This window comes from Melopsittacus undulatus, chromosome 4, assembly GCF_012275295.1.
Source record: "Melopsittacus undulatus isolate bMelUnd1 chromosome 4, bMelUnd1.mat.Z, whole genome shotgun sequence".
In the NCBI taxonomy this organism is placed as follows: domain Eukaryota; kingdom Metazoa; phylum Chordata; class Aves; order Psittaciformes; family Psittaculidae; genus Melopsittacus; species Melopsittacus undulatus.
Genome location: NC_047530.1, coordinates 8,980,186 through 9,007,503, shown reverse-complemented (window position 1 = coordinate 9,007,503; position 27,318 = coordinate 8,980,186). Strand labels below are relative to the sequence as shown.

At 41.6% G+C, this 27,318-nt stretch overlaps 2 protein-coding genes across 2 annotated transcripts in view; one reads left to right on the top strand and one right to left on the bottom strand.

Annotated features, from left to right (window-relative positions):
- The window catches only part of CDAN1 (codanin 1), a 32,049-nt gene extending 28,493 nt beyond the window's left edge, over window positions 1-3,556 (top strand). The window contains exons 26-29 of the mRNA XM_034062522.1: window positions 112-314; window positions 997-1,104; window positions 1,849-1,951; window positions 2,771-3,556. Of these exons, the coding sequence (XP_033918413.1) occupies window positions 112-314; window positions 997-1,104; window positions 1,849-1,951; window positions 2,771-2,928 (572 nt within the window). The 3' untranslated portion in view covers window positions 2,929-3,556. The remainder of the gene's footprint in view (window positions 1-111; window positions 315-996; window positions 1,105-1,848; window positions 1,952-2,770) is intronic.
- Window positions 3,557-4,580: 1,024 nt separating this feature from the next.
- The window catches only part of STARD9 (StAR related lipid transfer domain containing 9), a 106,622-nt gene continuing 83,884 nt past the window's right edge, over window positions 4,581-27,318 (bottom strand). The window contains exons 24-34 of the mRNA XM_031044536.2: window positions 15,780-26,768; window positions 14,754-14,951; window positions 13,619-13,802; window positions 12,624-12,770; window positions 11,982-12,087; window positions 10,323-10,465; window positions 9,683-9,747; window positions 9,389-9,594; window positions 8,908-8,987; window positions 8,344-8,502; window positions 4,581-7,248 (exon numbers count right to left, since the gene is read on the bottom strand). Coding sequence (XP_030900396.2) covers window positions 7,147-7,248; window positions 8,344-8,502; window positions 8,908-8,987; window positions 9,389-9,594; window positions 9,683-9,747; window positions 10,323-10,465; window positions 11,982-12,087; window positions 12,624-12,770; window positions 13,619-13,802; window positions 14,754-14,951; window positions 15,780-26,768 — 12,379 coding nt within the window. The 3' untranslated portion in view covers window positions 4,581-7,146. The remainder of the gene's footprint in view (window positions 7,249-8,343; window positions 8,503-8,907; window positions 8,988-9,388; window positions 9,595-9,682; window positions 9,748-10,322; window positions 10,466-11,981; window positions 12,088-12,623; window positions 12,771-13,618; window positions 13,803-14,753; window positions 14,952-15,779; window positions 26,769-27,318) is intronic.

Below are 27,318 nucleotides of genomic sequence, written 5' to 3'. Positions count from 1 at the left end.
ACGGTATTACTTCAGTGATTCCAGCTCTGCAAAATGTGGTGTTGGACCAAGATGATGACTATAAAAGGAAAATATGCAGCTATAGAAGTTCACTTTTCTTCTGTCTCTTAGTTTCAGATCATGTCCCTTTAAGTCTCAAGATCAAATCCCCAGAGAAGACCTCTGAGAGGCTGCATATGAAGAATAATCCCACCTATGGGCTTCTAAAACTCCTGCTTTCTGTCTGGAAGGAGGACTTTGGGACACCTGTTCCTGTGCAGCTGATGTTCAGCAAGAAGAACATTGGTTATCTTGCAGAAGTTAAACAGCGAGAGGTAAACCTTATTCCAGTCTGTGGAGGTGCTAGTTATGCAGTCTGGTCTGATCATGCAGGAGTTCTGCATGAGCCTGCCCTCATTGTTAACTGATGGTTTGTGTGAATGAAGCCAGCAGGATTTGGTCAGCTGCTAGCTGATGTTGTTTTTGCAGGGGCAGAGGAAGAGAGGGCTGCACACAACTTGTCAGTGTTTGATACCTATCTGGGGGGCTGTCCGGAAGGAACAGTTTAATGAACAAATGGCAAAATGGCCCATTTGGCTGGGGAGGTTGAGGACTGATAGAGTGTTATCTTATGAGATCCACAACTATGAATCTGAAAATTGTCCTGGCTCATTGCAGGGTAAAAACAGCTTATTTCAGAAGGGAAGTAAAGAATATTTCAAGCTGTTCCTGAGCACACAAGAATTAATTACTTGGTGTGTTTGGAAACCAAGAATTAGAAATTTGGAGACTTTATGGTATGAAGAAATGTAGGAACTTGTGGGATTTTGCACTCATTTTGGATGTTGCTTTTTGGTGTCCTTCACTGCCACACCCACATGAATAATATGCTTTATCTTTTTGTTCTTTTTCTCCACATCCCGATCCACACAGGAAAACATGAGTTGTATAGGGATAAAGAAATGAACACAAAATCCATTTATTTTTTGAGTTGTTGATATTTTTTCTTTTCTGCAGTGGGATTTGTTCCTTTTCATGCTTCGTGGTCTTGTAGAACATGAGCTAATGAGAAGCAGTGAAATAGAGAGTTGCTTGCGTAGCCTCAAAGAGCTCCCTTGGCCCTCAGTAAGTAATGAGATGTGTGTGAGCAATAAACGAAATAAAAAGTAAAGCTACATCGACAATTGACCCTTGTAGTTCTGTTTTATGAAGCCCATAACCTTCCCTATGTATAATTCCTGCTTAATGCAGCAGCAGGACTAGCTTCCAACAGCCTTGTTTCTGTTACTAGTGCTTGGCTGAAAGCTGCGGTTGTGTGAATCCTGCCATTACCCCTGCAGTGCAAACAGTGCCAAGAAAGTTGTATCGCAGTGTGGAGACCAGCTGGCATGGTTACCAGCTCTCCATTCTAGCCTGAATGGGTCTGCCATGTTCCAGCTGAGAATGGCGATGTTGGAAAGGATCTAAGCTGAGCAGACTTGCATCTACACCTCTTTGCCTCTTACCACAAAAATGTGAGAGCACTTGGACTGTTCTAGCCAGAGTCAAAATGCGGAAAACTGCCCAACTCCCTGCTAAAAATGGGTGGTATTTGAAGGCTGGTGAGCACCTGCATATTGGAGATGCTTAACTGTTCAAACTGTGGCAGTGTCACCTTCCCTGAGAAGGGTGTGGGGCCTAGAGGGAGACTGAACATGTACACCTACAGGCATTTGTCTTTGCAATCAGTTGTGTAGCTTGTCTATGTTTCTGCACTGGCAAACCATCAACAACATGTTCTAACCATGTAAAGTTCTTAACTAGAAATATGAAGTAAGCCTCTTGGTTGGCACTTGTTAATAAGGGTTCTCTGGTTTGTGTCTGTTACAGGATTTCTTAAAAGAACTGGAAATGCTGTCCAGAGTATTTATATCAGAACATCAGATAGCGGAGCTCAGGACTAACCCATGTGAGCTGACCAGACAATCTCTAGGTACCGTGACAGCACAAAGTTAACGGAGGCCACTCTTTGTAGACACAACAGCCTAATGAAGATGTAAAGGGACTGCACTGTTTCTGAATGCCTTGTGAGCGCTTTGCTGGGAGCTGCTGCCACTAGGAGGTCACTCTGTGCAAAACCCACACTGGTCTTCCCTTTCTGTTCATGGGCATTTTGCCATGGTGACTATGCTGAAGGATGTCCATTGATCGGCAAATGGATCTCCAAGTCAGAAGTCCTTTAAGCACCTTGATGGTGGCTCAGAGCAGCTGGTCTGAGACACATTTTGTATCTGTGCAGCAACAGGCTGTGACCAAACCCAGAAACAGATACAAGTGGACAAGTAACTTCATGATCAGAGACATGGTTTCCTGGTGGCTCTTCTCATAATTTAATGTGACTTCTCATGTTTGTTGTCTTTAAACAAAGACTCTACTGTCGGAGCAGAGAAAAGGTGAACCTGTATGACATGAAGATAAGCCTATATTTATTTTTCATTGTGATCTCAATTTCAAAGCTTTGATTTTAATGAAGACTCATTTTAAAAGTTGAACTGTATTAAATATATACATCAGAACACTGATGGCATTATTCTGAAAGCATGTGGATGCTTAAGTGTTTTTCCTTCTCTTGTTGGAAACAGAACTTGTAATTTCCCAAGGTTTTTAATAGAAATAAGGGAGAAAATATCAGTTTATATTTTTTACTGAACACAGTATTTTTAAGATGCTTTTATAGTTTGTGAACTTAAACGGCATCTGACTGCTGTTTTTTATAATCCTTTTTGCCTTGATTTTGGGTTTTATCATACAGGAAGTGCTGCAGCAAGAACACTACAGCCTGGAAGAGCAGACAGAACAGTAGTGGAAGAGCACTGTGCCATCCCCTGGAGAGCTGGCCTGGAATCGAATTGTTTCTGTGAGACAGTTAGCATTTCTGCCTGTGCAGATAGGTCACCACCAAGGGTGTGACTCCCTGTCCACCCCACAAGTATTTCCTAGCACTGGAGCCTGGAGCAGGAACTGCTGGGGGCTGGCAGGACATGATCAGGTGCTCATTAGCTGTCTCATGGGGTTATTTTTCGTGCCCCGGTAGCAGTAAGGAAATGATTTCCTTTTGTCTGAGTGTCCTATTAGCGCAGGTTTTCTCAGAAAGCAAATACTACATGATGAGAGAGCAGCATCTGAACAAAGTGAAACCCAGTGGCTTTACCGTATGCTAATTAACTTGCCTCTTCCCTTGGATAAGGCAAGGCAGGGTAACATCTTGAGAGTCAGTGATATAAGAACAACCACAAACAAACAGGACTGATGAGGTATAACTGTGGCTTCAGAGAGAGAGGCTGCAGAGGCACATCAGTGTCTGACCTGTACTGAGATTTTTCTAGACTTGGTTAGAGTGCTGTATTGACAGATTTGGCATGCGCCATCTGCATGCCTCACTGTAGGGGTTTTCTCATGTGACTGAAGCAGAGGGTCCTTAGAAGTAAGCAGGCTGCTTATGGTAATACAAACTGGAGTAGCAAGTACACCCTGTCATACCATACCTGCTCCCTGAGGCTGAGTCCTGTGTGACTTTCTGCTGCAGATCTCATTTGAAGTTGTTGTTTGTCAAAATAAACAATTAAATGTCCTGGTCTGTGTTCAGGCTGTTGATCTGTGACCTCTTGGTACTTGCTTATATTGAAATATAACTTTATGTAAGGCATGGTGGAAGGGGGAAGAAGCTGCAATTCATACTAACAGAAAAGGTGCTCTTGGCTCTGGAACTGATTTTACTTGTGTGTTGTAGAAGTCTTTGCTTAGATGCCATGGCCACAGCTGGTCTCTTGAACTCAATGTACTTGAATTATCCTTCTCTAATACAATGTGCCTGGAAATGTTCATTTAAAAGGTGACCAAGGCCAGGAGCAGTTTACTACTGGAACCTATGGAGCTAAAGGCAAGTAAGAAACCAGCAAGTAAGAAACAGCTCTGTGTCAGTGGTCGTCTGTGTTAATGCAATTAGTTGCTCTAGTTCCTGGACATCCTGTGGTAATTTGGTCTGATCTGTAAAGCCAGACACCCAATGTTGTAGCTAAACTGTAGGAACTATTGTATGGATGCTGTTTTCTGCCTAGGGATGCTGAGGATGCATGACTGCAGTCCCACAGGGCTGTGAGGCATCTCTCAGTGTTCCATGCATTGTATCTGTTGTCGTGCTGTAAGGAGAGCAGTAGGGAGAAGAGAGCTCAAAGCAAGCTAGGTTAAAGCATGTGGCCTTCTCTCTGTCAATCTTTCCTACAACTCCCAAAAGAAAATGGAGCAAAATGGTGTTCCTTCTGGAGTCAGAGGAATTGTGTAACTGGACTTGGGAAGATGCTTCAGCCAGTGCCTCACTTCAGAACAATACAACAAAACCTCTTTGCTTGGACAAGGCATTGCATTATAGGAACCAAATTCAGGCAATGGCTGGCTTCTTGACTGCTATACCACAAATTCCTACTCCACGCACGTTCCTCAGCAGGTAGGCAGGAGCCCTACATCATCTCTCCCAAGCTAGCTTTTGTGGTACTTCTCCATGTGGCATAGTTCCATAGATGGGTGTCTTTAGCTGGAAGAGAGTAACACAGGGCACGTTTTCTTGTGTAGAAAATACCATTTATTGTGGATATGAAAATAGCAATCTTGATTAAGAGCAGAGATGCAACAGTAGGTGGTACAATACAATTGGTTTGATCATCTACTGCTCAGCAGTAACTTACAGGAAGTTGTTTTTTGCCCGTTGTAGGTTAACAAATTCGGTATCTGCTGGGTGTTTATTTCTTCCTTCCAACCAAACCAATGCCGTACATTTAACAAGTACCATAAAATGTTATATTTGCAAAAGAAAACATTTATATAAATAGGCTTTTTAGTATCAATTGAAGATTGTATTAAAAAAAAGTTACATTAATTCAATACTGATAAAAATAAAACTTAGCTTTGATAGCATATAAAACTGCTTCAAAACAAGCATATAGAAATAACTTAATCTGTAAACATAGAAAAAAAATCTTATGTGTATATAAAAATAAACATCTGATGCACTGTACAAGAAGACATTATCCTTCATAGGCACTGGCATCGTTGATCAACAGGAGTCCCCCTAGATGTTTTTCCCACAAAAACTGCTTCATCACTAGTGCCATGTCCAAAATAAAAAGGAAAAAAAGGGAAGCACTGAGCAAATCTTGTGTGGATTGGATGAAGACCTCCCCTACCTCTGCCAGCCATCCTTGGAAGCAGCATTAGGGATAGAGCCAATATCCCATGCTGCTGTTTCTGCTCATTTTAAATAGGGCTTTTATGTACTGCCTCATTGGCGCTTCCTTTCTTGGTTTCCACCAAGAGGGAGGGAATGGGGAACTGTATGACAGGTTGCAAATGTGGAACTCTGTCTTTTTGCTCAACTGCAGAAAAAACTGTGTTGGGTTGTCCCTTTGTCCTTACGGGGCTATGGAGAATGCATGAGGCTGGAAGTGAACCATGCCATGACACAGTTTGAAGGGCTTCTAAGAAAATGCTGAGCCTCACCATAAAAGAACAGCACTGTATTGGTGTTACAGATTTGCTTTGGTTGCAATCTTAAGTGAAAGGTTTTGCTGTCCTACCTGGTACAATTTTCAGGGGGAAAGCCTTGGGCTGGTATGTCTCAAAACTGCTATTTTCTTAAATATCGATTTAAAATAGCTATTTTCTTTTAAAACTTGATATATTTAAAACAGGAAGTAACATAGAAGCTGAGAGCCAAAATTACATCTATGCAAAGATATAGTAAAGTAGCTCTTGGCTCTTGAACTCAAAGGTGGGAAAACTCATCTTTTAGTTACAGGAATTGCGTTGAAGTAGCAGAAGGTGACTCTGGTCAGGTGGACGCATGAATACATATTTCTCACTTGACAGATTTAAAGTGCAACAGCTTCTTGAACAATGGGTGAATTTTTGAGCTAAAGAAAGCACATCATAACAGCTTCTATTGCTTACATAAGGTATCTGAAATGATTTTTACTGTTGTGCTGAAGAACTAATGGAGTTGCTTGTGGTTTTTGTTTAGTTTTAGGAATGTGTGACCAAACTAGGGAGTGTGTTGAACAAATACATACAAAGTCTGACAGCAGGATTGTTGGACTAAGGTCGACAGAAATAACATGAGGTAATTGAGTCGGAAGAGTCTGTCTTCACTGCAGTGAGCAAACTGGTCATGTTCTGAACAAAGAAGCATGGTAGGACTATGGCCAGGCTGGATTTTCAGCTGATGCAAAGCGACATTGTGGAAAACTGCTGGAGCTACTCTTACTTGCAGGATATAAATTCTAGAAACAAGCTGATTGCGTGGTACTACTCTCCACTAATGACAAAGTGTCACTGTTTACAGCTGTTGGTTTGGTTTCTTGATTTCAAAGCACCTAATTCTGCAGTGCAGTAAAACTGTGTCCTGAGGTGTGGTGGTTTCCACTGATGCTGCATAGTGTAGTGGCAATCCAAAATACCTCACACTGGCTGTAAGCCATCAGCCAATTACAGGAGAAAAATCTGTTCAGGGTGTAGGGTGACTAGTGGATATCGATCTGTTTGAACTTCCCATCTCCAGGGGAAGTCTAGCCAGCAAGCTAGGTTAAATGATTTATCTACACTGTTAGGAATTCTGCATTTGATGCTTATCTGAACATTAGAAAGTGGCCTTGCAGCTCTACTCAGGAGTTGCAAAGGGCCTCAAGCCACATGTGGACTGTATCCAGGTTGTAGTGCATGACATTGCTTCCATTGCCTTTTTCCCCCTGGAGCCTAAAATTTCTTAAAGAAGAAGGTTGGTCTTCGAAGCACCTTGAAAGCAGAAATTAAATACTACATTCTGCATGTAAGATGCTGGCTATTGTAAATCAAAGTCTCTTCCTCTGTTTTATGTAGAGACAGCACACCTTCTTTCTGCTTCATGGAGTTTTTCCACAGCTGTCTCCAGGAGGACAGGTTCCCATCAAACCTGCTGCATTTCTTCCGAGCAGCTAAAATAAATGATCCTTTTTCCTAACTATCCTTTTGCACAGTCATTGTTAGCAGTGAGGCTTGATTGTGACTGACTGTGAGCCAGCATTTTACATTACCCTTACAAGGCTTGTGTCTCATTGTAAACTTCAAGCTGCTGTTACTTGTCCAGTTTTGTACCCAACGCTAACTAGCAAGGAAGTGTGCCAGGTGAGCAATCACCAGGGGCTGGTGCTTGGCGATGGAGCTCAGAAGCCTTGTGGGGATAGCTGGAGCACCGAGATCCACCTGCAGGAATGAGAAGAAAGGCCACATGTTGGAGTTTGTACCTGGGTTTGGGCAAAATGCTCCTCTAGCCTCATATAGCTCTGATGGTATGTGTAAGTACGTGATGGGGCAAGTTATATGTCTGTAAACTACAAAAGTAGTTTACAGGCAAATGCTATCATTCCTGTGTGGTTTTTATCTGTTCCTTCCCAGTACTCCATAGGCTTTCAAAGCTTGGCTTTTTGGTGTCACTTTCAGCAGGTATGACCCACACTGCTTTTGAGTTTGAGCTTCAATTAAATATTACTAGTTTGAGACAGATACAGTGTTACTGAAAATGGATATGCATATACTAAAAATACGTATATTTATAAAATTTACTGCAAAATTACACATATGCATTACACATGCCCTGTAAAATGCATATACTAATTACTATAAAGATTTTTTTATATTGTATCTTAAAAACATGTATTCTATAGCTAAGTTTAAAGGACTAATGACATTTAGCTCTCTGATGAGCACTTTAAAATAAATTATATACATTTGGAATTCTCTTCTAGACACTGCTTGGCACCACTGTCTCAAGGAGAGCCTACTTTTCAGATGAATCTCTAATGAATGGATGGCAAGGTTTTCTTATTCTTTACAGGAATCCTAATCTGAGTTTCTCTTTTGTACCTGCTAAAGCTGAAGAATTAAAAAATTCAGTTCAAGAAATTTAGCAACCGGTATTTCTGTGCATTTTGAACACAGTGTAACCTGAGGTGGACTTCTCTGTCCACAGCGAGATAAAAATGCCAATGAGAGTTTTCATACTGATTCCCACTGTGAGAAGGCAACATCCATTGAAGCTGCTAATAATCGATTACAGAAGGGTCTTGGTATCCAAGGGAGCAGCTCCAGACGCTACAAAAGCTTAGGATCAACCATGTGCTTCAGCACAATCCTAGCAAGATTCTCTTTGCTTTAATGTACATTATATTAGGTAAATGTGTGGAGGAGACATTCATGATCAGCTCATGCAGCATAGCATAAGGATAATACATTTTGTTACTTACCTCTTATCTGTAAAAGCTTTTTGCACTCACAGTTGGACACAGAGCAAAATCTTACCTGTGCCATGTAAATAACTCTAGTGATATCTCTTCCGTTCACCACATCAGGCTCCAGTATCCAAGCACTTGGCAGAATCTCCCCTCTCACCACTTCTTTGCAAGGGTGGGGCATGGATGCATCATAGACAGACTGGACAGCCAAGACAGACAAGTTCTCCTGTGTGTGACAAAGGGCAAAGATGACAATTTGTGCACATTTTTTTATGCATACAGTGATGATTTCTTTGTTTACCATGAGATGGGTGTCTCATACTACCTAAAAAACGTCTCTCATATATAACGGTATTTCCCATGTTCTTTATTAATCTTTTTTGTCATAATCTTGCATATTTGTAACGGGACTATGCTGTGTAACACATCTGTAACACAAGCCCCTTAGCTAATGATTGTCATTCATGAGGGGTTTATACCCAATTCCTTTGTGTCATCCACAAGGCTTTTCTTCCTATTACACCATCACTTCTGGAAGGATGAGCGTGGACTTCCATTCCCTCTCCCTTCTGTCCCTGAACCAGGAGTTCAGAACAACTCCTCTGTGCTGCAGAGAGAATGTTCACTTTACCTCTTTGGCTTCTACAGTAATGCAGCAGAAATCCCGCGGTTGCTTTAGATAGCAGAGGGAACTATCGGTCACTAAATACACTGTGAAAAAACAAAGAGGGGAATTAGGCTTTGACAACTTTAGCTTGGCACACTTTCCCCCATCCCTTAAACTGCACGTGCATATTTCACTTTGACTTCTTTGTGTGGAGAGCAGAACTCTAGTTAACATGCTATATGTCATTAAGATTCTTTCTCAAGCCACTTAAGATTTATTCTGACTTTCAAACCACTGTCTCTACCTGTATTTGTACAGTGAGATGTGTTTAATATTATCCTCACTTTGGAAAAGCCTTGCAAAGCTCAACTTCCCATATTAAATAATGGAATTATTTATTCAGACGTGAAGAAATAAGATGTCTCTAAGTCTCCTTCTGGCTGGCAACTTGAGCTGAGAAAGTACCTACTGGTAAGGGTGGCCAGTCCTTTGTGTTGATACTCACCCAGCTGGATGTGGCTGGTTACTTTCTTGTGTATTCGAGCGGTATTGATAGTTCTGTCATACAGATGGCGTTTGCCAGGGTCTCTCACTAGTCCCCACACATAGGGCAGGGGTCTTTCTATTACTCCTGCTCCCAGGAACCCATGCCTTGTTGCTGAAGGGAAGACTTTGTAATAAACCAGCACCTCTTTTTCTGTACATTGATACCTGTCAAAGACAAATGAAAGGTATTTGCACACAACAGGGCCAAGTACAAAAGAAGGCCTCTCATCATAAAGACCTGCCCTAAACTTACTTCCACCCAGCTGCTGCTTGGCAGGTGTAGAGATTCCTCAGGTTATGAGAGCATGCTGCCATTACCTTAGAAAACAGTAACAGATGTACATGTAAGAGAAAGCCATAGAAACTATAAATTGCATCCAGTGTTTACATGCTGCTACACTGTCTTCTATTCAGACTACTAAGCTGCCTTTACCACACACAGTTTTACAGTGCTAGTAATTCTTAGGAAGTATGAACAGCCAGATGGTCTTGGCTGTCATATTCTCTACTGAAGGAGGATATATATGTCCTTATAATATATATGTATATAAACATACACCCCTGTATGCTAGCCTAAACTATTGTGAGAAGATGGGAGCTGGGGGGAGCATGTTGGAGTGTTTGTACCTGATCTGAAATAGGAAGTTGGTATGCTTCCCTTCTGACTCAGCAGTTCCCCCAGCTTCACTCAACCATTTCAGCTAACATGCAAGAGTCTCCTCTGCTGCAGCCTGGCTCACTTTCCCCACCATTTAAAATTGTTCGGTGTGTCTGTTTCTAGCTGACAAATATATAACTATTAAGCAGTGTAGAACACCAAGGCTTCTCCCACACATACTACAACTTGTAGCAGGAGGTATAGGGATAAGTGAAAACTCTGCTTATTCACTTACCTCAGTGGTAGCATTGGCCAAGATATGTTTGGATAAATCTTGGTATCCTTTTGTGGAAGAGGAGCTGACAGAAATAGTTAATCCATGTGTGAACTTACAGCTGATGCTGCTGGAAGGAAGGGGTGGCTGAATGCTGCTGGCTTCTGTGGGAGACAGAAAAGCCATAGGGGGTAAAAAATACTGAAAAGGAAACTCACTGCTATCTGCAGTTGCAGGGACTTCAACCCACCACTGGAGCACCCAGGCACCTGGTCCTCCTGAGGGATTCATGCCATCCCTTGTGTAGTCGATGTGCATATTAGTAGTTACACTGTGGGCACCCTCAGCAAGTTTGCCGATGACACCAAGCTGTGTGGTTTGGTTGATACACTGGAGGGAAGGAATGCCATCCAGAGGGACCTTGACACGCTTGTGAGGTGGGCTGATGCCAGCCTTATTAATTATTACCTTGGAAAGTTCAAGGTCCTACACCTGGTCAGAGCAATCGCAGGCACAGCTACAGGTTGGGCAGGGAAGAGATTCAGAGCAGCCGTGCAGAGAAGGACTTGGGGGTGTTGGTGGATGAGAAAATGAACATGAGCCAGCTTCAGTGTGTGCTTGCAGCCCAGAAAGCAACCGTATCATGGGCTGCATCAAAAGGAGCGTGACCAGCAGGTCAAAGGAGGTGATCCTGCCCCTCTGCTCTGCTCTTGTGAGACCTCACCTGGAGCATTGTGTGCAGTTCTGGTGTCCTCAACATAAAAAGGACATGGAACTGTTGGAACAAGTCCAGAGGAGGCCACAAGGATGATCAGGGGACTGGAGCACCTCCTGTATGGAGACAGGCTGAGAAAGTTGGGGCTGCTCAGCCTGGAGAAGAGAAGGCTGCGTGGAGACCTCCTAGCAGCCTTGCAGTATCTGAAGGGGGCCTATAGGGATGCTGGAGAGAGACTCTTCATTAGGGACTGTAGTGATAGGACAAGGGGTAACGGGCTGAAACTTAAACAGGGGAGGTTTAGATTTGATATAAGGAAGAAATTCTTTACTGTTAGGGTGGTGAGGCACTGGAATGGGTTGCCCAGAGAAGTTGTGAATGCTCCATCCCTGGCATTGTTCAAGGCCAGGTTGGATGAAGCCTTGGGTGATATGGTTTAGTGTGAGGTGTCCCTGCCCATGGCAGGGGGGTTGGAACTAGATGATCTTAAGGTCCTTTCCAACCCTAGCTATTCTATGATTCTACATCGTGCATTACTAAAGTTTAACAGTTAGTACCATGTATAAGCTAACAAAATAACCTACAGAAGAGGTAGGAACATCAGTCTGGAGAATAAAAATAAGAACTTTTGTGTACAATCCAATACTCATTGCACCTGTAGCCTCCCCCCATGCGTCTTTGCTTCACTCAAAGTACTGTCATCAAAGTACAGTCATCACCAGAACACTTGATCTGGTAACGTGACAGGACAAAGACCAACTTTAGAAGGATCAAATCCTCATTTGGTTTTTCAGGAAATTCTAAGCAAGCTCTGGCTACTGGTTGACTATTTTCCTGAAGACATGCAATGGTAGGGACATCTTCACAATATCTAGAATCAAATTAGATTTTGATTTAAATAAATGACAAATCTAATTAGGCTTTGGGATACAGCTCAAACATAAGGAGTAATATGTTTTACTTACCAAATGTAGAATCCTTCTGTAGCTTCTCTAACACATAAAGCTGACTGTTTCTAACAGCTGAACGACCTCGAGTATCTCTTGAAAGCAAAGCATTCCCAGAAGAAACCTGATTAGGAAAGAGCAGAAGTGGAAGAAGTGGAGCATTTGTCACATATCTGCCTTACAAGTTGGGCAGCCTCTCTTTACCACAAGTTAACTCCTTTGCCTTTCCCCTGATTCTGAAGTGATACCTTGAATTGGGAAATTGAGCAAACCAAGTGCAAGGAGCTAGCATAGGTATATACTCCAGAAAGTAACTTCAGGAAAGTCCATGTTCATACACAGAAACTCTTCATGCATCATTCAGGGAGGCACACTGAGAACATCAGATTCTGGTTTATCACAACAAAAGACTTGTTTCTAAAACATTTGGCAGGTAGTGGCATTACTGACAATAACACTATCTATCTGGATTTTATCTATGAGTTAAAACGCCAGAAAATATCTCAGAAAAATAAAAGCATCACTATTACCTGGTGATGCTCCTGCCACATGACCCCTCTCTGCACTCATGACATAAACATGCCCTGCTTCTGTTCCTACATTGTCTATTACTGTTAAAGCATCAGCAGACATTAGTCTCACAGGCCAGCTCTTCCTCACCTGTCCTTCCTGGCTGCTGAGGTTACTCGCAGTATACGTAGCAGTATTGCTGCTGTTGTAGCCAGATGTTGGGCCAGAGGAGAGGCTGAGGCTGGAGTCTGTACATAAAGTGCTTGTACTTGCAAGAGTCCTCAGCCTTGCTTCTTCCTGTAATCAATATCACAGTATTACCAACAAAAAACCACGCAAAGCTCACCTTGCACAGCAGCTGGTCAAATCAACAATGACAGCACTGAAATGGGAAAGAGCAATAGCTTAAAGAAGTCCAGCTTCTTTCAAGGAGTGTTGACAGGACAAAAGCTGTTGCTGTACAGAAACTATTAAATAAGCAGGCTCATCTGTAAGACCAACATATGGGCCATTGAGTGAACCTGTAAAACTTGGTAGTCTGGGAAAATGCAGCTTCTGCTGTTGTCATTCTTCGCACATGAGAGTCTGGGCTATGGAACCAGTGCCAGGGTGTTTAAAGGGGAAAATAAGATTTAAAAAAGATCTCTTTTCACTCCCATTTGTTCCTCTTTACCTCTTTTTTGAGTAGCCCCTGACTTAGCTTGCTGATCAAATGTAGTTGTTATAGACTGGAGATTTTACGTCAGCCAATTGAACCACTCAATGCCAGCCCAGAAGATGAAGTAAAAAATACATAATAAGATAATACCAAGAACTCCAAGGTTATTTATACTTTCAAAGGTGGTTTTAAGTTTGGGTTTCCAACCGCTGTGAAGCACACTTCTGTTAAACAAGCAAAACAAAGTAGCAGGTGGTAAGATTCAGTCATCCCTTGGATGTGTCTGAATTCAAGGTACAGCTCATAACCATGAACAGTATCAGCCCAATATGACTCAGATTTTTTTAATCATAAATTTGCATTTTACTTTTTGGCTTTTCTACACTGGTGTTCATCAAACAGGAGGATTACTTGGGCACGGAACAGTCTCTTTTGAAGAAATGCATTGGTGCGAATAATGCCCAGTGGTTTCCTCTGTAACACTCACCTTCTGTAACTGAGAAACTATTTTCTCCCTTATACGCCTCTTTTCTTGCTCTGCTCTCTCCCGAAGTTTGTCCCTAGCTCGTGCAATTTCACTTTTGGTTTCCTCTCGTGCCCTCTGGTAGTCTCGGAGCAACAGTTCAATGTCTGAAGGATGCTGAATGCTTCTTCTTTTTGGTTCTTGAACTCTGTAAAGAGAGGTAAGAGGGGGGAAGCACACATAATTACTTGAAACAGGGCCACCTGACAAAATACCATGAGAAAATCATCTTTCAACACATCCCTGGCAGTGTTCAAGGCCAGGCTGGACAGGGCTTTGGGCAACCTGGTCTAGTAGAAGGTGTCCCTGCCTGTGGCAGGGGATTGGAACTGTATGAGCTTTAAGGTCACATCCAACCCAAACCATTCTGTGATTCTCTGAAGAGTAAAAATTGCCAGTAAAGCAATAAAACCCCACTATATTAGCCTCCCAAAAGTTTCTCTTTGCTCACTAATGGCTACATGGACATTAACCTTGGAAAGTTACTCAGGTTGCAAGTCCAGTTTACCACTGAGATTACTGTAGTGACTGCACTGCTTTCTAAGTCAGTTCCCCATATCATCTAAGGTTATTGCTTTGTCTTACCCCATGCAAAAGAATTGTGTTGGGAAAATAACTGTCTCCTGACCCACTGCAAAGGAAGCAAAAGTCATTTAGGGGATATAGTGAGGAATGAAACTCAAATTCTAAGTGGTGAAGGGTTGTAGAACTTGTTTGATATTTAACACAAAACTGTTCCATGTGTCTTTTAAGTTAACAAAGGAGTAAGAAGACAGATTGGTCTGCAATGAGTCAAGACTGAACGAATTCTTGGCTGTCCCCATACATCATACACATAAATCAGATACCTGTTATGGCCTGAAATACAATAGATGGAAATTTTTGGTGTATGTTTTCTAAAATCAGGTTCAGTTTTTTTTTCCTGGCAGCAACAGGAAAACAGCTTTTCTTTTTCCTGTTTGTCCCAGTATTTAACACTTCCACACAGAGAAGAATTCTGCCACAGAAGTCTCAGGTGTCAGTAAGAACCATTAATGTGCACCCAGTGTGAACACTGTTAGCGTACATGAGGCCAAAAGAGAGGTTTCTAATGCCCTACCTGGTGTTTTCCACCACATCTCTTCTCAGTTGTTGCAGATATTCCCGGCGTTTACTGGGAAGATCCAGATCCCTTTGACTTGCATCCAGTGTTTGTAACAGACTCAAATGCTTTTGAGGACTCAGACTTCTGCTTCTTTGGTATCTTTGCAGCCTTTTTTCTCTTTCCTTCCTCAGAGTTTCAATAGTCCTCATGTGTCTGTCAGGGAAACGAGATGAGACTGACAAAATGCACCCTGCAAAGTTACATTTGCTGATTTCTTTTTAAAAAAGACTTAAATATGAGGTGTCTTTGTAATGTAAAATTTATAGGAATCTAATATCATGCACTCCCTTTCCAATACCCCTTTGGCCACATGCTGGCTGGTGATGCAGGAATTCTAAAACTCTACTGCTTTTATAACAGTAGGAAATACATAAGAGGGTCTTGGCTACTGCTTGTAATGACTGAGAGGCAAATTAAGGGTGGAGAGTAATGCAGTTAGTCCTAAATCTTTTTAGTCACAACAGCCTCCTAAACTGAGCTCTGTAATCCAGTCACTGGAATCTAGGATCTTGATTATATTTTTGTAATTTACATCATATATTTATGGCCGAGTTTTGGGTTTTTTTTGGCATATTCATACAGCAGCATTTATTCACAGGAACAAGATGAATGAGATACTCCCATAAACAGTATGTATCAATTATTCTTAGATTGCAATAAATCAATGAACTATATTCCCATGATAACCAGGTGCACATGATCACTCCCACAGCTGCTAGACATTTTAAGAGGGTGACACTAAATTTGAATTACACCAAATCTTATACTTGTCCCTATTTTCTTGAAGTAACTCCAAAATGTTGTCTTAAATGCATTACTTAACTGTATATAAAATAAGCTTGATACTATAACCCTTCACATACAGTTCGCTCAGTGTGACTAAGTGATTAAGTGCTCGTTACTATATGTTATTTATGCTGCATTAAGCATACATGAAGTGTATTCAAAATACTCATGACAACACTACTTGAAGTAATTTACCTTTCATAGAGTTGCTGCTTCACTGGAATCCCCACCAGGTCCTCTGCTGTCCCGCTCTGAAGGACCCTCAGCAGGGCATCCGTTTCCCCAATGCCATGATTGAGCTTTGCTTCCGTCAGTTCCACAGTGAGGGGATGCTGATGCAGATCCAGATGAATGCCAGACATAATCTGAGCGCGCTCTCGCTGAAGTCTCTCGATCTCTCTGCTCCTGCTGTCACAAAGCTGGGATTTCCCTTCCATTTCTGCTGCTCTTGTGCTTCTAAGCTTCTTTTCTGCCTGACTTCGTAAATCAGCCACACTGCCGCTCAAGCTGAGCAAGGAAGGAGGGCTGCCCTTGACACCACACCAGTTGCTGAATTTGTTGTGTATAGGTAAGTCACGGAGGCTGTAGCTCCGAGGCCTGTGAGGCTTTGCAAAAGGAGTGTTTTTGTTGAGAGGAATCTCAGTGTCACATTCACTTTCAGTGATGGAATCCATATTATCATCTTGGAAGGATGTCTGCACATCACTCGCATCAGACAGCGGGGCAGGGCTGCTGTGTTCATGTTTCCAGAAGAAATCATGAAATTGTAAAGATGATGCTTCTCCCAAAGGTTCTGAGGATGTGCCAGCATTTGTCTTACTTGAACAAGTGGCACTAATCCTTTTATTGAAAAGGAACTCTGCATTTGGAGGCGAGTAGTCATGAATTAAAGCAGTGTCAGGATGACCAACATACTTCTCATGTCTGGTTACAGCTGAAGAGCCTCCTCCTCCCCTCATGACATACATAGAGTGAAGTGAATGTGCCAGTGGACTGTGGTCTCTGAGATCACCCGTTAAAAGTTCCCTGTGCCCTGACACCTCCAGCATACTGCTGGAGTGATACAGTCGTTTGGCACAAATGGTAGTGTGGCTGTCAACCGTGACTCTGTGCTGTTGCCCCAGGTCTTCTGAACCACGCTGCCTTAAAAGCTCTTCAGCTGTTTTCTTATCTTGGAAACTTCCCGATTTCTTCCTTATGCCCTTATGTTCTCCAGAAGCACCAGATTCACTGTCTGTTTCTGTCTGTGAAAAGTTGTCCACGTGCGGGGGCATGCTGAGCTGTGGACCTGCCCTCTGCTTTCTGTGGTTGTGAAGAGGACTTGAAGCATCACTGGAATATCCACGAGGTTGCTTAATAGGGCAGACAGATTTACTAGAAGCAGTCCGGCTGCTGGGACTAGCACTAAGAGTAAGAATAGGGGAAGAGGCCCTATCGACTAGCAGGGTGTTTTTGTAATAGAATTTTCTCTCTGCTGGAATCTCTAGTTCGTTGACACTTCTTTTATCCTGAGGGTAAGATGCTGCAGATTGAGAGGTGCTATCAGTAGGGCTGCTAACTACAGTGCATGAAGAGCCATCTTGCCCTGAACTCAGTGAAGATGATGTGACAGATGAAACTCTGGTACTAGTAAAAGCAACATTCTGCTGTGTATTTAATGATGTTTTTTTGCAATCTACAATAGGAGTGGAGGTTCTGGGTAAGAGAGGCAGACGCATAAAGGAGTCTTCCAAAATGCTGTCAAGACTGTCATGGAAGTCAGGATTGGCCAGGCTTCTCATCCCTGTTCGTTCTTTTGTTCTTTCTTCAAGGGACAGTGTTTCCTCTTTCCTTTTGAGAATCTTTGCATCTGTACCTGTTTCTCTCCAACAAACATTTACGGCCCGAGCCACCCTCAATTCATTTTCCATTTTGTCTTCCATTTGTTTTTCTTCATGTTTGCTTTGAGGTTCTTCCAAAATATCCGTTTGAGTGCCTACATCTGCTGTAGTCTGAGTGCAGCTATCTGATCTAGTAGCCTTTACAGCCTCTTCAGTTCCTCTTTGGTTCATTTTGGCATTCTGCTCATTATCTATAATACTCTGTTGGGAGAGGTTTCCCAACAGCTCAGAAGTGTTCTGAAGCAGCTGTGACAGATGCATGGACAGGTTCTGCATGCTTGTCCAAGACGGTTGATGAACTAAATCTCTGTTTGTTTCCTGCTTTCTTGCAGAAACATCCGTATAGCTTCTCTGATGTCTTCTCTGCCTTTTATACCTTCCTGGAGTTGCTGTTTGCGTTCCCTGCTCACATGTAGTCCCTGGTAGTTTTTTGGAAGACCTTTCAGACTCAGAAGGATATAATAGTACAATTTCATCAACCTGCACTGAAGAGTTACCAGGTTGTGCAGAAGGATTCTCAAGTTCAGCAGTGTTGTTTTCTGGATTAGTTTCCAATGTTTCACTGGATACATTACTATACTGCTTGGTACTGTCACTTGAGCATGCAGATTGAAGGTTGTGTCTGACATTGTCCCACCCTTGAAGACCTTCGATGCTGCTTAAAGTGCTTGATAAAACTTTTGCTGTAGCGTATGAACTGAGATGAGAATGAAAAGGAGAATTTTGAGAATCCAATCCATTGTCTACGCTGGAGCATCTCATAACTTTACGATTTTCCAGGGTTAAAGGAATTTGATTACAAGAGACATCACTTGCACTTCCAAAAATATACTGTTTCCAGCCAATCTTGCATGATCCATCTTGTTGCCATGGATGAATATATGGATTGATATCACTTGAACTAAAATGCATTGAGTCTTTATTGCCTTGCAAAAATAAATTTGTTTCTGGCTGGTATCCAGCCTCTTCAACTTTCCCTTCACTACACTGAGCTACAGAGCTACTCGTTGAATGGATGTTTGCTTCTGCACCCACAGAACTGTGAGCTGTGTGCAATACGGATGATGGAGATCGAGTAGTAGAGTCTTTTGAGGACTGGCTGCTTTGGGTTCTTGCTGCAAAGTTCTGTAAGTTTTTGGGATCACAGTTTGCAAACTTCTTAGTTTGTGCTATTCTTTGCTGAAATCTGGGTTTAGATGTAACCTGTAGAAAGTTCTTTGACTCCTGCTTTGAAAATCTTTCAATTCCACGAAGATCATCTTCAGTTGGTGATGGAGGCTCTACACTCATGTTTAAATCTTGCAACGATTTAGATGCAGAATACAACAAGGAATCTGCCTTAGATGAAGTTTCCAAAGTACATTCTGTATCAGAGAAGACAGCAATAGCTGGGGCTGATAGTCGGTGACTTTGTAAGGAAGGTCTCTGTTCATTTTGTTTACAGCTCTTTGTATTCCGTGTAGTAGAATACGATCGTTTGCTCCTCAATTGCACAAATTTGGATTCTTGAGGAGGCAAATCATGGGTTTCTGGTAAAAACTTCACAGAGGTACTGTCATTATTCATTACAGAAAACTTTAGTCTTTCTGATTTCAGAGTCTTATTCCTCATTAGATCATCTCCCATTGGTGAACAATTGCCTGCATCAGCGCCAGGGCCATCAACGCCTGAACCTGTATTATTCTGGCAAAGTAAAATCTCTTTTCTACCATCTGTATTTGTTCTATCTAGCACCTGTTTTATCTGATTGCCTGTAGGCACATACTGACAATTATCTTGCAGATCTGCAGGGTTTTTTTCAAAACCCAAGACAGCGCGATACAGTTGTCTGGGATCAGTGCTTCTGCTGTATGTGGGGTATGCTGGACTAAATGAATCGGTGTGCTCAGCATCCACATTAACATCTCCTGTATACAGATCTTCTAACACTCTAACTTCTGAACCTATTAATTCATTTGCAGAATTTGAGGATACGTTAGTTTGCATTTCAACAGGTTCTCTACATAATGTTTTTCTCTGCTGTATCTCTACTGCAAAGCGTTCAGCCTCGTTATTTGGGTGCAGTTCTGCCTCATTTCTGTTAAGTACATTTCTCATTTTCCCCTCATTAACAAGAACTGTCCTTTCTGTATCCCCAAAAGGTAATGACGGTAATAGAAGAGAATTATCAGTTAGTACTTTCTCTATGTGTCCTGTGAAAGCTTTTTGTGGTGGAACTTGACCCCAGTGGTGCTGACCAACTTTTATATCACTGTCAAATTTTTTATGATTACTTCCATATACAGGTTCCCCACCAACAGTAGAATGTCCATATGAAGTAGAGTCTGTGTCTGACACTGGACAATGCCTGTTTTCTTTTGCAAGAGAAAGTAAAATACTTCCTGAAGCACGTATCGGCTCATCAAATACCACAGCTTTATCAGACTGAGTGTCTTGTATTTGCAAAACAGCAAATGGAGAATGTTTCAATATACTTGTATGTGAAGTATTATATGTGCCAGTTTCACGAGTCAAAGATTCTGAAAATGGTGTTAAGAATGGGTGATTGACACTTGTAAATGCTTGAGGATAATCTTTTACTGAGCACACAGTGTCAAAAGCACTGAAGTTCTTGGAGCTTTGAAAAGGTGGATCAGCTGGAGCATCTTCTATAAAGCAGGATGAAAGAGACTTTGATTCTTCACTGCCACTCTGTCCTCGGCCCTGAAAAGTAAGTGAGCCTGATTCTGGTACAGTCACATGAGAAGCGTTATTGTAGTGTTCTGAGTACTCGGGAATTTCATTTTCTTTTACATCACTGCAGTTCTCGAAGGAACTTTGAATTATTTTCTCCTTTTGATCTGTTCCTGCAACTTTTTCAGGCAGTTTATTATTCTGACTGTCTGTGGCCTCTGCAACTACAGAATTAGTTTTCCTTTCATCTCCTTTTTGAGAAGCATCAGGAAAAGGTACAGATACACTTAAATCAGTGGATTCACTTTCAAAGTATTTGGTTTCTTTAGAGAGAGCAGCATCGTTTCTACTTTTGTCTTCACTGCTGGCAATCAGAGCATCTGCAGATGATGCTGGATGATCTAGGAGACCAGGAGAACATTCAGAAGTTCCTGAGTTCCTATTACAACTTAGAAACCCTTTACTATAATGTAGATTTTCCCACAGAGACTTGTTCAAACCTTCTGAAAGGGTTGAAGTGTTCTCAGAATCAGAGCTGCCTGGTTGGTCTATGCAGAACTCTTCAGAAATCCCAAATCCCTGATTTTCTCTGGGGTCATGCTGACATCCAGTTGCACCAGGAAACTTTGCATTTTCATTTTTACTGTTTGGTGTAGTATAGCTTGTGCTTAAAAGTTTCTCCTCATCATGCTGCAATAAACTCCCTGACTCAAGTACTTTCTGAGTTGCATTAGTGTTGTGAAGCATTTTTTGCATAGAGTTTTCTTGTAAAGAATGCATTTTCCCCCCTTCTATACCTTCCATCACTTTTTTCTCTGAAGAAGAAAGCAGGTTTGTATTATCCAAAAGTAGTGAATCAGGCACAGTGGTACCCTTTCCTTCTTGAGCTGTGTCTTCTATGGAATTAATGTAGCTTTTTGATAGTTTATTAACCATTAAATCCATCCTGTGTTCTTCATGGCCAATGTTAGCATCCTGAATTACAGCTTCAGGTGAATCAAATTTTTCCAAGAAAAATGGGTTTCCTTTGGCCCCTGGCTGAAGTACAGCTCCTTCAGACTCAGGACCACCTGCACTGTAAGGAGTTGAAGAGCTATTCTTATTGACAGCTTGCCCAGATACAAAAGAGTCTTCTTCCTGCCTGCCCTGTGTGGTCCTGGTTTGCAGAAAAGCTATATTCTTGCTTGGCATTTTATCAGGAAGATACTTGTCTTCTCCAATATGGTTGACTGAAACAGGCATTCCAACACAGACGTCACTCTCCATTAATGTTTCATAGTAAGGCAGAACAGCTCCAGCTCCAACACTGCTGTTAGATGCCTTTGTATGTCCTTTCAGTGCAGTGGGAACATCTTGAACAAGCTGGGAATCATCACTTACTCCAGGATATAAAAGGTGGTTTACAGACTGGCATGGGAAGTCTTTAAGTGAACTCTCTTGCTTTTTTTCAATAGTTGCCAGTTTTGCTGATGGATTTTGTTCCTTGCTAATATCTTCATTATTTCCAGAAAAGCTGGTAGACACCCACTGACTTTCTCGTAAGATTTCACTTAATCTGCTGTCACCATGTGTCATTTGGCAGCCAACTTTGTTTTCAGGGAATAGTTTGTTCAGGTTTTGTAAAATGACCACTTCTACCTCCTCTGTGTTTTCTACAAACATCTGCTTTTCTTTGGGCATTTGAACCAGACTCATCAAATGCACTTTGTCCTCCATCACTCTGGAGTCTACTGGATCTAATACACAACTATCACATCTTTTTCTAGCAATACATGGATTCAAGTTTCCTGAAGCACCATGCTCAGGACACTGCATAGAGCAACTCATGTACGTATCACTGTCCTCTTTCATGTGGAGACTTTTGAATTCTTGGTCCATACCAGTACTGTCACCTACTGAATATTCATATGCATCAATATCTTTCATGACTGCGTTTCTTGTATCTGCAACAGAGTCCACTGAGCCACCATCTTCACTCATTTCAGTAGGATCATGGTATCTTGAATCATCTTCTAACAGTGTCACCTGGTCTAGACCTGAAGCAGTCAGGTATCTTTCAGGGATCTTGAACTGATTTACCATTTCTTCTTTATCATCTCTGTCACAAGACATCTGATGTAGAGCTGGAGACCCTTCAGTAAATAACACATTTTCATCTGTGAGTATGACTTCCTGCCTCATAATAACCAGCTCCTCAGTGTTTGTCACGATAATTTGTTCTTCACTCCCAGCCACTTCACATTCATTAACCTTGTCTTCCTGGGGCAAAGAGTGTGGTACATAATGTTCAATTAAATTGCTAGAATTTACTTGTCCTTCAGTTTCAGGGTTTATGACTAGTACTGTTGCAGCTACATCCTCTGTATTAAATACATTCTCTATTGTTTTGTTCCTCTGTAAAAGCCCCTCACACGTATCAAGGACACCTGAAGTATTCTGAGTAGTGTCTGTTGTATGGGAACACAAAGCTGAAGGAGTGGGTTTGGGAGCAATGGAAAACTCTGGTGAATAAATACCTATTTCTATTTTCTCTTTTTTTTCTTTTTGGCAAAAGCTGCCTGTTTCAAGGTGGCTGCCACAGTGCACGAGTGCTTTTGGTTCCTGAGTATGTTCTATCCTGGTGCTGGCTACCTGCAGTTCATCTTTCTCCACCTCTTCATGTGTCAGGCACAGATTGGTATAAAGCTCACGCTGAACCTCACAAGCTTCAGTATCAAGAGGTTTCTTTGGATTCTGAGATAGACCAATGTCTTTAAAATCCTCCCCAGTCCTGTCTTCAGTTGCACTTTGGACTTGGAAGTCAGGTAAACTTTCAATCTGTCTGGATTTAGTTTCCAATGCATTTTTTTCTAAATTGATTGCACTACTGATTAATTTTGCTCTTTCTTCATCAGAGTCTGCTTTTGTATTCTGATAAGGAACCATAGTTTCTTCTGGATTGGTTTCTGGGTTTCTTAAAAACTTGGATTCTTTATTTACATACAGACTCTCCTCTTCAGAAACAGTAGCTGATGTATTTGTGCTGTACTCAAATACTCTTTCCGGCTCAGAGCTTACATCACCTTCAACAAGCAAGACACCCTCTGGGCAATCACTTTCTAAAAAGGCTTCTTTCTCTTCTTTTAATTTGAGTAAAGATTTGTTCTGTGTTTCTGCTTCCAAGAGAATGGAAATGTCAGTCATACTATGTGTACTGATTTTTTGCCCTGTTGATTTCGAAGAGCATGCTGTACAAAGGCAGCCAGAATGCGCCTCAGAACAACTTTCTGTGCCACTGACTTCCACAGTAAGATTAGATGTAGCATCACAGTCTCCTTTCACTACGGTGACATGCTCCAATAGTTTATCATAATTTTCCGTCTCAGATGCACTTTGAAAAAGATTACCTTTTGTTGAAGCTTTGTAAAACATGACTGAATTGGATTCTGGGGGAAAATCATTTATATTCTCACGAGCAGCAGTAGGGAAAGACTCTGTGTCTTTTCCATTTACATTCACTATAAGATAACTTGCTTCATTTACCACTAAGTTTTCATACTCGGATGAAAATTCTTTCTGAGCTACAGCTTGAGAATTCAGGACATTGTGCTCTTTGCTTTCACTGCTTTCTTCTCGTATACTATCAATGCATAATATAGAATTTTCTGAAACTTGTTGGGATAAACAACTTGCCTGACTCTCTGCTAAAGCACATTCATGGGAATAATTTTTTGAAACAGGTTTGCTTTTGAATTCATAATGATTCAGCGAAGACAAGTCTTCATCCTTTGGTTCATAGTCTTCATCAGCTCTGAATGAAGGCACATCTTCTGCAACCTCTGCCAAGCTATCTGTGCTTATCTCCATACAGATAATCTCTTTTTGAGCCATCTCTATTGGTGTTGCAGATTGGTCATAGCTTGCACTGTGAGCAACAACTAGAGGGTTACATCGGTATGTTTTCTTCTGTGAGGAAAAATCTGTCTCTGTTGTTATTTCTTCTGCAGATATCTGTTCATAATCTGTTTCTTGCATTGTTTCCAGATTACTCTCCCCAGATCTGAGGACACCTACTGTAACAGCTGATTCTGCTCCTTGTCCAGCCAATGGCTGAAGCTTGTAACTGCTTACAAGAGAGCAGCTCTTATTTGTTAAGTCATTGAGAAAGAAACCTTCATCACTACATGTTGGTACTTCCCTTCTTGGAAAAAGCTGCCCGTGATTTCCAAACTGGACTTGTTTTACTGCAGATGCCTGTGTTGAGATCATATTGTGAGCCAATCCTGTAGAAGATTCAGCAGCAAGTGCACCAACAGATGCCCTTCTGCCTGCATCTGTCACACCTGACTTTGTCATCAAGTTACTGTAGTCATCACTGATGTAATCTTTTTCAGAAGTTCTGAAGAAATCATCTTCTAGATCTGCACTGACACAGCCATCTCTCTGCTCTGAAATCTGCATAGGAAACACAGTTACAAAGGGTGTTTTTTTCAGACTGTGATCTTTTGACAGCTCTGGATGAGCTGTGTGGAAAGAATCCTCCTCTTTCCTAGATACCAGTGGCAAGCAGTCTGCAGAGGTGGCGCTTTCCAAACATCTGAATGTTTGTGTGCATTCAGTGGCAGACCTATAAGTAGATAATTCATTCAGTTGTTCTTGTTCAGGATAATTTGACCCTGAATGCTCATGATAATCATGCTTTGCTGAAACGGGAACAAAAGAGGAGCTTGGTCCTACTGAGCTAACAAATGAGGACATTACCTCTTGAGAGACCAAGGAAGAATTTTCATTAGAGTTTGTCCATCCCTTAAGAATCTTATTTAATGATTCACTCTCAGAAGCTTTGCTTGCAGTTGTTGTTTCAGGTAAAGGTACTTCTGATGCATCAGAGGAAAAAAATGTGTTTATTTCATTTATACGTGATAAATGAGTAATGCTGTATATCTGCTTAGAGCCAGAAACAAAGGAAACTTCAGCAGCTGACTGCTTTAGATCATCTTTCTTCAGCCAAAGCTCTGGTTTGCTCAAAGAGCAGAGATGAGCTTCTTGAAATTCCAAATGTTCATCGGAAGAAGGTGCTGCTCTGGGGCTGCTGATGTCAACCTTTGAATCACAGGAAGTCCAAGCATCAGTAGTAAGCAAAGGATTTCCACTTGCATAGTATGGTCTTCTATCAAGAGACCTTTCTTGTTCTACAAAGGAGACTTTTATCCCATTCAGCAACTGCTTGCAAGCACTATTGGAAGCAGGCTGTGGGTTAGTGTCCAAGTAAAAGGAACTGCTCAGCTTCAGGTCATAACTTGTCCCTTCTCTATCTCTGTCGCAGGTCTTGGACTCATGGCCTTCCTCAGTCTGTATAGCTGGTGATCTGGGAGTTTGTAACTTCCAAAAAATCTCTGCTGGCACTTCATCAGATGAATCAGATTTGGATTCTTCTACCGGATCTTCTGCTGGCATCTCTTCTCCATCAGCTAAGCTGTCCAGAGAAAAGCTTCTTTCAGGCTTTCCCAACCTCCTACGAGACGTGTATGATGAAGATGAAATATGGTGATCAGTTCTGCTTTTGTAAAGCTTAGCTGGCTCATGGCGGGCCTTAAACTTGTGAAATCGACTTGTATTTTCCTTTTTGGCTTTGTTTTCCTTTTCTACCAGAGAGTCTTGTGACATTTGACTGTCATCGCTCTCAGAATCTTCTGGGTTGGCAAGACACTTGTTTCTGTCAAAATCTTGTTTTGGTTTCTCTGAGAAAGCTTTTGCATAAGCACAGGAGAGAGAATCCACAGAATAGGAACTGTCAGTATCAGAAATCTCATTTTCATCATCCTCCTGCCAGTTCTCCAGCACCTCTGCTGCTGTTTTGGATGCTCCAGCACTTAGCATCTCAGCACTGTGCCACTTTTTCTCAGCATAAAAGAGTGGTGCCTGTGTGTTCATCTTTGTGAGGTTTCCTACTGATGTTGCCACCATCAAAAATTCTTGCTGTTCCACTGCTGATTTCTCATGACTTGGCAAGGCTGAGTTTGGTGCTCTCTTCCAGTTCTTGGCTGTTTGGTTTAGATGCGCTGATGGTGGGTTTTCATACACTGTTTTCCTCATTTCTTTAGGAAAGTTTTCTGGAGAAAATCTGTGACCTTTTCCATCGATATCCATTCTAGTCTTTTCATTGGATACCTGAGCTCTATTTTGTTCTAGATTGCTACTTGCAGCCTGACTTAAATTTCCTAGCACCTTTGCTTTTGTCATTCTTGTCCCTGCAATAAAGGTTTCAGGCTCATTTTTCTCCTTAAAAAGATCAGGAGAGAAGCCTTTAGAGGTCTGATTTTGAGATCCAGTTTGCCCTGGGTTGTCATCCAACTTTTCACCTTTTTGATAATTTTGATTGATGTAAGCCATGATAGCTTTACCATTAGAGTCTTGTCCTGCACCTTTTTTATTTGCAAATGAAGATGGTTTTTGTTTTTCAGTTAGCTGCCTCCGCACTGAAAAGGAGATCCCTTTTTCATCATTAAGGTCATTGCTCCCAGAAACATCTTTACCTCTTCTGTAAAGATATTCTACAGATGACAACCTCCTTGTTGTATTGACTTCACAGCTTTGATCAGTATTTGGTGAGGTAGATAGTGTTGAGACAGTCTCCCTCTTCAACAAACAACTGTGGAAATAAAGAAATAAAACAGAATCCTTGCTTGAATAATGTAATCAAGAACACTTCCACATCAATAATGTCTTGTAGTTAAGAGTAAAGATATATGAAGCAACAATCAACACCTTCCAAAAGCAGATTTTAGCAGAAAATAGAAACAATAAGATTAAATCCTGTCAGTAACAATACAGTCCTCTAGATATCCTGAGATGCTCTGCAACACAAAAGACCAGCTCAGTGCTACATGGTGTAGCTTGGTATTTAGTTCCTGTAGGCTCAAGTAGGCTGCAAACACTAGATTAAAATAAAGGGTGGTTCTAAATCACAGAAATACACTTAACAGAATTCAGCTGTTTCTTCCCTCCAGGACCATGCTGTGAACCCCAACTTTTTAGCATTGCTTAGAGAAGTTTATTTAGCTTGGGAAAGGCTGGCCAACTTAAAAGCCCAATCCAGAATCATCCCAGTGATACAATTATTATTAAGGAAGAGTTTGATCCTAATCAAGATAAAATGATGCAGACTTTAGTATTTACCAACAGTTTAAACAAGGTAAGAA